Genomic DNA, 13,033 nt, shown 5'->3' with positions numbered 1-13,033 from the left:
ATCACTTTGGAAATAACCCAACCTTCTCCTTGCCCGTAGATTTCTACCTCGGTGTTGCTGTAATCCAAGGCTAGTCATAACAATACAAAACACTTCCAGAAGTCTTACTTTGGACTGAGTTACTCACATGCCAATAGCTGGGTCTCTGCACACTTCTATTTAAAGGCTCAATAATGTTTTTAATCCCAGTAGACAGAAACACAGAAACAGTTCTGAGTGAGTATTAGAACTTGAGATTCTTAAAGAGCAGTTAAAAAGGATCCTACTAAGCCTTACACTTACTTTATGGCTTCACACATGTCCAGTCCCATTTTCACACAGTTCTTGGCATGGTTCGGGAGAGATATAGGGAGTCCGGACACACAGTAGTAGCAGTCTCCCAAAATTTTTATTCTCATGCATTCATTCTCCTGGAAGAAGAAATCACAGCATTCAGTTACACTCAGCACTCATACAGTGGTTTAGATTTTCTGAATATCATCAAATGCTAGTTCTACTGATAGCATCGCAGTGACCTAGGGTTTGTGGGGACAGAAATGAGCCCTGGTTGGGCTTCCCTTCATGACCCAACAAGAATGAACCACCCTCACCCATACGCCTATTTGCCAAAGCAGGAAGAATCAGGAAAAGGGGAAGGAAAGGAAAGCAGAGAGAATGTTCTGGAATGATTTACTCTTAACAGTAGCAGAGTAGTATAATGACAGGATCATTCTCTCCAGCCCAAATATCCCAAGCACTGATGGCGAAATGAGATCTGCCATGCAGAGCAGAATCTTCCAGGACAGTGAATGACGATCAGAACTTGACTGGAATTAGAATTGTATGTCATCCCCTACTATGCTCATAGTTTTCTTCATTTATTTTAAAGCTGAGGCAGATTCTTACCTGAGAACATAGCTTCTGAAAAACATCTCCATAATACAGTAAGCCACCATTCAACATTGCCAAGTGATTTAAAACTTAATTCTGACCTTAGGTTAAACTGTTTTAATATGAAGTGGGACTCATTATTTTTCTTGGCTGGGTTATTTTTATATTATGATATTGAGATTAGCTTCATTCATATGCATTAATCCTACACGCACTTCTAACTTTTCTAGTTACTTTATAGACTCGTCACTAAGGAAAAAAAAAAAAAGGAAAAAAGGCAAAAGACAAAGAATCAAAAAAACACGAAGATGTGCCAAACACAGATCTTATCGTTCTTAACACTAATGCAGGCTTATACATAAACTGAACAAATCTGAAATAATAAAATGAACATAAGATTTTTTCTTTTTTTTTTTTTTAAAGATTTTATTTATTTATTTGACAGAGAGAGACACAGCGAGAGGGGGAACACAAGCAGGGGGAGTGGGAGAGGGAGAAGCAGACTCCCCGCTGAGCAGGGAGCCCCATGTGGGGCTCTATCCCAGGACCCTGGGATCATGACCTGAGCCGAAGGCAGACGCTTAATGACTGAGCCACCCAGGCGCCCCAAACATAAGATTTTCTTGTTCTTAAGTACGTGTTAGGTTTGTTGAAGATTTTGCATATTTCATTCCCTGTGTGATAAGAGAGTGCACAAGCTGGGGCATTTTTTCACACTTATCTATGGTGCTACAGACGATTTGCTTAGTAATTCCTAATTAAAAATCTCGTAAGTAAAAAGGCAAACAATTACATACTAGTAGGGCTTCCATCCCATACTTCCTAAGTAGGTATTCTGAATCTAGAACACACTAAGATTAACAAAAGTGAATTCTTGGCAAACTTATCAAAGATCAGGTGACCATATACATATATGCATGGGTTTATTTCTGGGCCCTTGGTTCTGTTCCATTGGTCTGTGTGTCTGTTTTTAATGCCAGTCTCATACTGTTTTGATTCTGTAGATTCGTAATTCATTTTGAAATCAGGGAGTGTGATGCCCCCAGCTTTGTTCTTGCTTAAAACTGTTTTGGCTATTTGGGGTGTCCTGTGGTTCTGTATGAATTTTAGATTGTCTTTTCTGTTTCTGGAAAAGATGCCATGGAGATTGTGATAGGAATTGCATTGACTCTGTAGATGCTTTGGGTATTACGGACATTTTAGCAATATTAGTTCTTCCAACTCATGAACAAGGGATGTCTATTTATTTGTGTCTTTTTAGATTTCTTTCATCCATGTTTTACAGTTTTCTGAGTACAAGTCATCCATCTACTTGGTTAAGTTTATTCCTAAGTATTTTATTCTTTTTCATGATAATGTAAATAGGATCGTTTTCTTGATTTCCTTCTCAGATACTTCACTACTAGTATAAAGAAATGCAACTGGTTTTTGTAGATTGATTTTGTATCCTGCAACTTTACTGAATTCATCTATTAGTTCTTTTTTTTTAAGACTTATTTATTTGAGAGAGAGAGAGAGAGAGTGCACACGAGTGGAGAGAGGAGCAGTGGGAGGGAGAAGGAGAGAAGCAGACTCCCAGCTGAGTGCCAAGCCAGACACGGGGCTCGATCTCACAGCCCTGACATTGTGACCTGAGCTGAAATCGGAATCGACACACAACTAACTGAGTCATCCAGGCACCCCCTGCCCTGTCTATTACTTCTAATAGATTTTGTGTACATTTTAGGGTTTTCTTCACACAAGGTCATGTAATCTGCAAACAGAGATAATTTTACTTCTTTTCTGATTTGGATGGCTTTTATTTCTTTTGCTTGCCTAACTGTTCTCGCTAGGACTTCCAGGATTATGTTGAATAGAAGTGGTGGGGGCAGGCATCCTTGCTGTGTTCCCAATCTTAGGGACAAAGCTATCAGTTTTCCTCCATCAAATATAATGTTAGCTATGGGCTTTTCACATATAGCTTTATTTTGTTGAGGTAAGTTTCTTCTATATGTTATCAGTTAAGAGTTTTTATCATGGAAGGGTGTTTAATTTCACCAAATGCTTTCTCTGCATCTACTGATCATGTAATTTCTACCCTTCATTCTGCTAATGTGGTCTATCATGTTGAGTGACTTGTGTGTTGAACCATCCTTGCATCCTAGAAATAAATCCCAGATGGTCATTATGTACGGTCCTTTAAATGTGCTGTCAAACTTGGTTTGCTAAGTGAAATTAGCCTGACTTTATTCAGGACATCCAGAGGATAGATACTGCATGATCTCACTTAGATGGGGAATCTAGAATAGTAAAATTCACAGAAGCAGAGTACACTGGTGGTTGATGGGCCTGAGGGAAGGGGAAAATGGGGGGTATGGGCCAGAGGGCACACAGTTTTAGTTATGTAAGATGAGTAAGTCCTAGAGTTCTACTGTATAACATTGTCTATAGTTAACAATACTGTACTGTATACTTCAGAATGTGCTAAGAAGACAGAGCTGATGTTAAGTGTTTTAGTCACATCATCATCATCATCATTAATAATAAATAAAGAGGGCAAGAGGGACACCTGTATGTGTTGGATATGTTTATTGAATAGATTGTGGTGATGGTTTCCCAGGTGTATGCTTATCCTCAAGCTCATTACATTTTATATATTAAATATGTACAGTTTTTCATATGTCAATTATACCTCAATAAACTGGTTTAAAAGATTAAAAAATAAGTGAATGCTTTTGGGTTCCTTAGCTTGGTTATGTGCTTTATGTAGAATTTACTCAATTGGCTGAGTTATCTCTTTGCTTATGATGCTGTCCACCTCCCTGTTATTTAAACCTGAGGCATAAACTAGTTCCCAAAACATGCTCCCTCTGTGACCAGCAATGATTGGACCAAGTCATCCTAGGCTATAATCTGATACTGCCTGGACATTCTGTTGTTCAAACCATCAGAGAGGAACAGAAGGTCACACTAAGTATTTCTGTTATGAGCAATGGATTTTGTCTTCCCCAAATTCATATACTGAAGTCCTAACACCTGGTGTGCCTAACACCAGTATGAACTTGACCTCATTGCAGGTATAATTAGTTAAGATGAGGTCATGCAGGAGTAGGGTGGGTCACCAATCCAATATGACTGGTGTCTTCATAAAAAGGGGACATTCAGACACTGAGACTTGCACAGAGGGAGAAGGCCACGTTAATATTGGAGCTATGCTGTCACCTGCCAAGATTGGGATGTTTCCTCCTAATGTGACAAAAATGACCTTTTATTAATTCAAACTTTTAAGACATTATTTAAGTTTAAATCATCTTTTTCTAAAAATGAGCACCCAAAAAACTCAACCTCTTCCTTTGGTTTGGTAAAAAAAAGAAAGCAGTGCTATACTCTAACTGCTTTTTTAAAAATTCCCAATGATCCATCCTGGTCAGGCAGGCAGCCGAAGGCACCTCCTGGGGAGCCTGACCCAGGAGTGACCCTGTGAACATCATTTATTCCTAAGAGGCTTGCCTGGAATGTTCTGTATGGTTTAAAATGAGATGAATCTTGCAGGGAACTAAATTTGGAACCAACTCTCTCTTCCATATATAAATAATTCATTTTAATAAGCATAATGAAGTATTTTTTGTTGGAAATAATTCAAAGAAAGAATGAGGCTGACCGGTAATGCTTTATGAGGTGGAAGTAAAGGGCTGGCAAGGGAGGAAATCATTTTTATCAGTATTCCCACCAGCAATCCTCACGGTTCCAGTAAATATGCAAGTTCTAGCATGGTTTTAGATCGCCTATCACCATTTCCTCTCCATGAGCATAGGAACGGCAAATACGGAACTTAACGTTTCTGTTTAAGAGGCAAAAGGGTCAATGGATACCAATGAGACAAGAGTTAGTAAAGGGCTTGGGTGGGAAACATGCATCCTACTTTAGGGGTTCTCCCAGGGTGCTGAATACATGAATAGTTACAACTGGATGAGAGGCAATCGTGTTTCCAACTCCTGACACGGAAATGCCTAAAAAGAGGAACTTAGAACAGCACCGGGCAGAGGGATGTGCATCTTAAATTCACCATCTTGAGTGTATTTACTGTATGTGCGCTGAGCTCTCTATAAGCAGGAATGTTAAAAATAGATGCAAACCTGTGCTAATTATATGCTGCAACATTTCTCAACCCCGAGAAATGAGGCTCATCACAGCCCAATGGCAAATAAACCCTACAAATCTATAAACACCAGTCCTAAATGGTGCTCTATGAAAAAACAAAGACTTGATAAGGGACGGGAGAAAAAGGAAGCCACGATTTTATAAATCCTCAAAGAAGAAGGGACTCACTACTACTCACCTTTGCAATTTGGTCGAACTTTCCAAAGAGTTCATTCAGCATGTGGACCAATTCTCCTGGAGAGCAGTCACTGGCCAGCCGGGTGAAGCCAACAATGTCAGCATACAGGATACTGTGCGGACAAGGGAGCAGCGTTTGCAAGCTCATATTTGTTAAGAAGTAATGATACTTTTTTCCCTTAAAAGAGTATATTGTTTTTTACATTTATATTAGTATTTTACAAGAAAAATGTCATCCCCCGGATAGGAAATACATAAACATTTTGCCAAACTTTCCCATTAAATATGTTTTTTGTTTGATGCCGAATTTTTATAATTAAAATGGGAGAAGAAAAAATCACATGACGCCCTCTGTCCATTCTAGTCCATTCTAACTGATCACCTTTATTCCCTCACGGCCAGTCCGTCCCTCCCTCCCTGGCTGATGTGGTATTTGTCCTGAGAGCTCATTATGCTGGCATAACTCAGATATCAATGGACTATGCTTCTGTCTGCACTGTTACATGCATTTACATTATAAGAATTCCTAAAGTACTGGAAGCCAAATAATAAAAGCAAATTCTATTTTTACTGATTCGAAGAAAGAATAACAATCATCTTAAAAGAAAGAGTACTTAACAAAAGGTTCTGAATGACTTATGCCTTGCCAGGATGAAGCAGACATGGTGCACCTCCCTCAAGCTTGGAGCGTAGTTGGGGGGATGCATTAAACAAATAAGGAAGGACACTAGCAATGTCCAATCACAGTGATAATAAGTGCGTATGTGTGCGTGTGTGGGGGAATTAGCTGGTGACAAGTCTGGAAAAGCTTCCCTCCATGGGATGTACATGCTAGTGGGATGGACGTCAGATTTCTCCGAGTCGCATCTGTGTTTTGTTAACCTTCAAGGGCCAGCATAGGGAAACACAGCACCAGGATGTGCTTTATCACTTTTCCATACAACAACATGCTTCTGATTTGTATAAAGGCCTCACAAAGATGCCTGAAATTCCTGCCAGCAGTTGGAGATTCAGATAATATGGTTTAAGATATACCCTGAAACAAAACTGACTGCCACTTCATACCCCTTAGGATGGCCATTATCAAAAAAATGGGAAGTAACAGGTGTTGTCAAGGGTGTGAAGAAATGGGAACACTTGCGCATTGCCGGTGGGAATGGAAAATGGTGCAGCCACTCTAGGAAACAGTATGGTGGTTCTTCAACAAATGAAACAGGATGATCAGATGGCCCACCAAGTCCCCTGCTGGGAATACATCCCAAAGAACTGGAGGCAGGGACTCGAACCGGTATTTGCACACCCATGTCCATGGCACCATTATTCACAATAATCAAAAGGTAGAAACAACCCAAATGTCCACTAAGGGATGGATAGATAAAGAAACAGGGTATATAACTACAATGAAATATTACTCAGTCTTTAAAAGAAACGGAATTCACCTGAAACAAAAAATACATTATATGTTAATAAAAATAATTAAAAAAATAAAAGAAATAGAATTCTGACAAATGATACAATATGGATGAACCTTGAAGACGTGATGCTGGGTGAAATGAGCCAGACATAAGAGGACAAATACTGTATGGTTCCACTTACATGGGATACCTAGAGTAGTCAAACCCTAGAGACAGGAACTAGAAGGGTGGGTGCCAGAGGTGGGAGTGGGGGAAGGAAGCTGCTGCTGAATGGGTACTGAGCTCCCAGTCTGGGATGAAGAGAAAGTTCTGGGGACGGATGGTGGTGATGGTTGCAGAACAATGGGAAGGTGCTTGACGCCACTGTGCTGGACAATTAAAAATGGTTAAAACTGTGTTATGTTATGTATATTTTGCCACAATAAAAAAAGTAACGTGGCACTGGCCTGCCTGATCTTAGGCAGAAAACAGTTGTCTCTCTGCTGTTGGCCGCACCCTGTTCACTGTGCCAAGCACAAGGCCTGTGGCTTCACCTTGGAGGAAAGACTTGGTCCTCTGCTGATGACAAAAGCTGGGGGAAAACTCTGGTCCAAGAAAATCAGGGCTGCAGGGGCTTCCGCACTCTCCATTCTGTTCAGATGGTGCCATCAGACCTTCCCTATTTCCCCCATAGCACCCTGTAGCAGCAAGGATCACAGAAGCTGAGCCTGGCCCAAGAGGAAAAAGCTCAGAGACAGTGTTTGATCCAAGGCAGCATTGGAAGGGAGAATGTGTGAATGGACGGTTGAACCCACTTCTTGTTGACAAACCCCACCATGCTGCCAGTGGTCCAACCTCGTAGTGGGTGAAGGCGCCCCCAGATAGGCTGGCCGTAAATGTCATACGACGGTCCAAAAGTTACTTGGCAGCCAGAAGATTCAAAATGTAAACAGATAATTGTGATGCAATGTGCAAACGGTTATAGGAGAGGAAGCAGGGTACTCTGTGGGATCATCCAGGTACCCGACCTAGATCATTCGGGCCATAGCAACCTGGAGTAGGCATGTCAGTTAGAATCATAGCCCTTTCATCCAAAGCCTTGTGGATGGTATCGTCAGGTGAAATAGAGAGAACTGGACAGATATGGGAGAAATGTAGGAAGGATGAACCAGGTATGTTGGATGAACATTAGATATGGTGGGCAGTGTGTCTAGGAGAGGGAGGCATCAAGGATGAAGACCCAGTTTCTGGTTGATAAGGGGGCTCAAACCTAGCTCTGAACAAATCAAAACAAGCTTGAAGGGGAAGATGGCCAGTTCAACTCTGGTTGTGTTGAGTTTGATGGGGGTGTAAGTGGAGCATCCAAGAGGAAGATATACATTAGGTGAGTGAGTATGGAAAGCTATGGTTGAGTTTTCCTTCTTTTTTCCCCTTTTTTGAAGATTTTTTTATTTATTTGACAGAGAAAGAGAGGGTGAGTGGACATAGGGGGAGAGGGAGAGAGAATCTCAAGTGGACTCCACACCCAGCATGGAGCCTAATGAGAGGCTCGATCACATGACCCATGAGATCAAGACCTGAGCTGAAATCAAGAGTCAGACGCTGAACTGACTGAGCCCCCCAGGTGCCCCAGCTGACTTCTGCACCTTAGCTTCACACAGATGGTAATTAAAGTCCTGAATGAGAAGTGGAGAGAACAGAGAGGAGCTAGGAGAGAGCTCTGAAAACACTCCTACAGAGAGGCTAGATTTAGGGAAGAGAAAATGGCAAGGACATGGTAAGAGGAGAAAAGGAGTATGATGTCATGGAATCTACAGTGAGGGAGAATTCTTTAAGCAGGAGGGCAAGGTCAACTGGCCAACCATATTGAGCTGTCAGAGACAAGGATGCAGAGGCTAAGTCATACTCAGATCTGGGAGCAAGGCAGTTCGCGAACTGAGCAAGCATGAGTTCTGTGACATGGTGGGGGTGGATGGCAGAAGGTGAGGATTTGAGGAGGGAGAGAAAACAGGGAAGACTAGTCAGATAGTGAGGAACCTTTCTAGAATCTTGGCTATGAAAGGGAGAAAGGGCAGGTTTCAGAATTGGATGGTGGCATTGAATTCCGGGACCTGTGGTTATTTTCAAAGATGGGATGGGTTTGTGAATGCTTCAGCCCTAGTGGCAGGATTCAGAGGAAGATGCTGAAGATTCGGAAAGCAGCTGATAGCTGCTACCTTTCTATCTAGAAATTCCTCTCCTCCTAATGATTATTCACATTATTATCATCCTCAGAGAGTAAAGAGCTAGGATATGTTAGTAACAGAGAATAAATATTTTTTTTGAATGAATGGCCAAAGCTGAACTAAAAGTTAACAGATCTTTACTGTCTACAAACCTAATAATTCTCATCCAAAAAACTCCCTCAAAACCCCTCAGGTATTGACTGGACTCTCCGCAATATCCATTTACCATGTCTGCTTCTGCTTATCCTGTCCAGGATGAAAATGTCATGTTTTCCTATTTCTTATAAAAATAATTGGTATGCCATGCAATTTATGTATGCTTTTACATTTTTAAGTTTAGGTATTTAAGTTACTTTAGAGTCCTAACTATACTTTGTGAATTTAAATTTAATCTGACACCGCAAATATATTCTAGATGATCTGGGAAGGCGCTTGAAGTTGCTTCTCCTATCCTTTGCCTTGACAATGTGGTAGTCAGCTTCCAGGATGGTGCCAGAGAGACCCATACCTCCTGGAACTTACTCTCTTGTATCATCCACACTCCACTGGGTGGGGCTGATCTGTATCACCAAGAGGATGCTGCAGGAATTACAGCAATGAATTTGCAAGCCTAGATCATAAAAGAACTGCAGCTGGCCCTTGGCTCTGTCTTGGATCCCTTGATCTGGGGAAGCGAGCTTCCATGTTGTGAGGTCACTCAAGTCATCTGTGAGCAGGCTCAGTGATGCTGACCTGAGGCCTCCAGCCAACAGTAGGGACTCCTGCAAACCATGTGAGGAGCTACCTCAGAGGCAGGTCCCCCAGCAGTACTCCGGACACCAAGCCTGAATCCGCATCAAAGACGGTAAGCCAGAACCACCAGGTGAAGCTGCTCTCAAATTGTGACAGAAACTGTGAGATGATGTTTACTGTTGTCTGAAGCCACTAGGTTTTGGGGTCCTTTGTTACTTAGAAATTGGTAGCTAATACAGACAGCACGGGGAGCCTTCATCACCTGCCTGAGGTTGGTGGTACCTTCGTCCATTTTCATCAGGCTCTTTGTTCCTGGGTTATTTCACAGAAACTCAAAGACATTCGGGGACCCTGTTCAGATATGGCTGCATTTATCTTTACATGTGTTAAATACCGCATTTGTGACTTAAAACTCTTCCCTCAGGTAGGAGGGATATTGCTGATTTTCAGACAGCTAAGGCTGGAATGGGAAATTTCTAGTATAATACACCTTGTAGGATACTGTGAGAATGTTTCTTCTTTAATTCTTTAGGTGAAATGCTTAAAAACCTGAAGGCAGGCCAATGTTTTAAATAATTTTATTCCTTAGCAGGTGCAAATGTTCTTGAAATACATTTATTTTTTTAATCCCTCAAAATAGTAGGGACTTAATTTTTTTTTTTTTTTTTACCCCTGATTCTTCATTTATCCACTGCTTCCTTAGTTCTCACTGATATAGTTTTTTCTATTATTGCTTTCCCAATTTGCATTTGTCACTATACATTTAGCTCTGTGCGTGCTTGGGCCATGTTTATCACTAGCTCTACACACCTTTCTTAAAATCTGGGGTCCAAATGAGGTGTATCTTAGCACTTTAGTTAAATTGCAGTTAAACTGCAGTGGTAAAATGGAGTCAAATTTGATTCTTATTAATAAACTTCAAAAATCCTTGAGTTGCAGCAACCAGACTGGAAGCTAGGATCATGCACTGGAAAGGATCCGAGCTTGAGAGCAAAAGGCCAAGTAGTCAATGCTCAGCAAATTGTAGTTATATTTGTGGTTGTTGTTCCTGAACTATTGAACCGGGTGGGTAATAATATCAAGGTGGAATGAATGACGTCAGATGCATGAGTTACTTATCAAGAGAACCTGGCAAGAATAAAAAGCACTACTGCAATATAGTTGGATGGATGTAAGAAAAAACCCCCAAAGAAGCGGTATGAAGCTTGGGTTGTCTTGAAGAACAGTGAGGGACCAGACACCTGAGTCTGGAGGGGCCGTGTTCTGCCGCAGCTGGGAGATGGGCAGCATGGGAGGAAATGCCCCCCATGCTGAAGTGAGGGCCTACACAGCTCCACTCTGGAGGAGAGCTAAGGGAGAAAGAGGCCCCACATAGTTCTCCTTCTGGATCTCAATCTCATGCTCATTACATGTTAGTTTTCCACGTCCTGTGATTCCAGGAATGGCTCCCTGGGAAGCAGATGAGGACTATGGCAGACTTGGAAAGCAGGAACTTGCACTATTAATTAATTAAGGTGCACATCAGTCCCTTGTGATATTGGTCACTGGCTGGCCACACCCCAGAAGCTCATCATTCCTGATGGACAGGAAGTGCTCCCTTCACTGAGGCCCTGGCCCTGCCAAGTCCCTCCTGAGGAATCAGGTTTTGTATCAAGAACCCACTGGCCCTACCTTCAGTCTTACCACAGAGCCGAGGGTCCTAGGCTCCGGGGATGCCAGGAAACCTGACCATGGCGTTCCCAGAGAATGGACCCCACTAACCACCTCTCTCTCCTTTGTGACGGAAGGCCAGCCATACAAAGCAGCGCCATGATGGACAACAGAATCCAGTAAAGTGAAGGAGATTCTACTTCCTTATCTTCCTGTGAAGGCCATGAGAGGCAGCGGGAGGTGGGGTGGAGTGGGGACTCCATTCACAGTTTCAGAGGAGATAGGATTTTGTGAGACGTGAGCTCCCAGTTACAAATGTCCCTAGGCTGGCGAGCCGCTCCCCGGACTTGCTGAGGAACAAGAACAGAGCAGCGTACCTCACGTTGGTGTGTCGCTTGACATACAGGTTGTGAAAGTTGTTTGTGTTTTCCATCTGGCCAGCTTTGGGGCCTTGCAGCCTCTGGATGATCTCGGCTTTCATTTCCATGGCTATGTGAGCTGGCAGCAGGGAGAGCAGAAGCCGCTCCTGAAACAGGGTGTGGGAGGAAGACCAAAACATTTCAAATCATTACGGTAACATCCAAGTCATCTCTGAAAGCATCACGGATCTGCAGAGGGCCCAAGTGGAGGACTCTTCCAACAAGTTAAAATATGGAGTGTAGAAGGACATGTTGAAAAAGAATTCAAAATTTCTAAGGTCAGCATGTGTTATATTATTTATTATTTATGGAGTTCTAAGTATGTGTTCTTCAGAGTGGAGAATAAAGGTAAGCAAAGATATTTCCTCCAAGGATACTACTTATCTACTCTGATTTTATTTTATTTTTTTTTAAAGATTATTTATTTATTTATTTGACAGAGAGATAGACAGAAGAGTACAAGCAGAGGGAGTGGCAGAGGGAGAGGGAGAAGCAGGCTCTGCACTGAGCAGGGAACCCCATGCGGGACTCGATCCCAGGACCCTGAGATCATGACCTGAGCCGAAGGCAGATGCTTAACCATCTGAGCCACCCAGGCGCCCTCTACTCTGATTTTAAAGCAGTAAAGCAGAAATGATATAAAAATGCCAGAAACCTATGGTCAGTCGAAGATAGAAAACACTCCTTTTCGCCTGCCTGTTCATTTGGGAGATAAAGTACAAGCTTTATTGCATTTCAGAAAGTCAACAAATATTCCACACATCCTAAGTAAGATAGTCAAGTATTTTCAAGTATTTCATTTCCTGTGATGACCACCCAAATCCCCTTTAGTGATTCTAAACTATTACAAAAACAGAGTCAGGAATAGCATCTGTAAAATGTCCAGTATAAGAGACTACAGGTGGAACACATGGAAATGATAAATTATGAGCTTTTGTTGTATTTTTGGTCTTTAAATACAGCAAACAGTAGCATGTAACATTACACTTATTTTAATATATGCTTATTTTAGTTAGAGTGACATTTGCAATATTTTTTTTTTTTGAGAGAAAGTATCAAAGAAGGGCAATCTTTGAAACTTTGTACTCATCTTTAGTTATTTTAAACATTAATTTATTGTAGCAGTGCCTGGGTGGCTCAGTCGGTTAAGCATCTGATTCTTGGTGTCAGGTTGTGTTCTCAGGGTTGTGAGACTGAGCTCCACGGTGGGCTCTGTGCTCAGCACAGAGTCTGCTTGAGAGTCTCTCTCCCTCTCCCTCTGCCCCTCCTGCTCATGCTCTCTCTCTCTCAAATAAATAAATAAATCTTTAAAAAACTAACTTATTATAGAAAACACCATATTCTTTAGGTATTGTGCATTGAGCATCGTTGATTAAAAAACATTTATTGAACTAAATATTTTCTCTGTCTTGCACATTTTCTGTCT

At 41.7% G+C, this 13,033-nt stretch overlaps 1 protein-coding gene across 1 annotated transcript in view; it reads right to left on the bottom strand.

Moving 5' to 3' along the window:
- Positions 1-13,033, bottom strand: part of ADCY2 (adenylate cyclase 2) — a 369,586-nt gene that overhangs the window by 96,544 nt on the left and 260,009 nt on the right. Inside the window, exons 5-7 of the mRNA XM_081825785.1 lie at positions 11,566-11,714; positions 5,189-5,300; positions 283-410 (exon numbers count right to left, since the gene is read on the bottom strand). Of these exons, the coding sequence (XP_081681911.1) occupies positions 283-410; positions 5,189-5,300; positions 11,566-11,714 (389 nt within the window). The remainder of the gene's footprint in view (positions 1-282; positions 411-5,188; positions 5,301-11,565; positions 11,715-13,033) is intronic.

Source organism: Leptonychotes weddellii, chromosome 7 (genome assembly GCF_054177405.1).
Source record: "Leptonychotes weddellii isolate Sample4059 chromosome 7, ASM5417740v2, whole genome shotgun sequence".
NCBI classification, from domain to species: Eukaryota; Metazoa; Chordata; class Mammalia; order Carnivora; family Phocidae; genus Leptonychotes; species Leptonychotes weddellii.
This window is presented reverse-complemented; position numbering and strand designations above follow the sequence as displayed.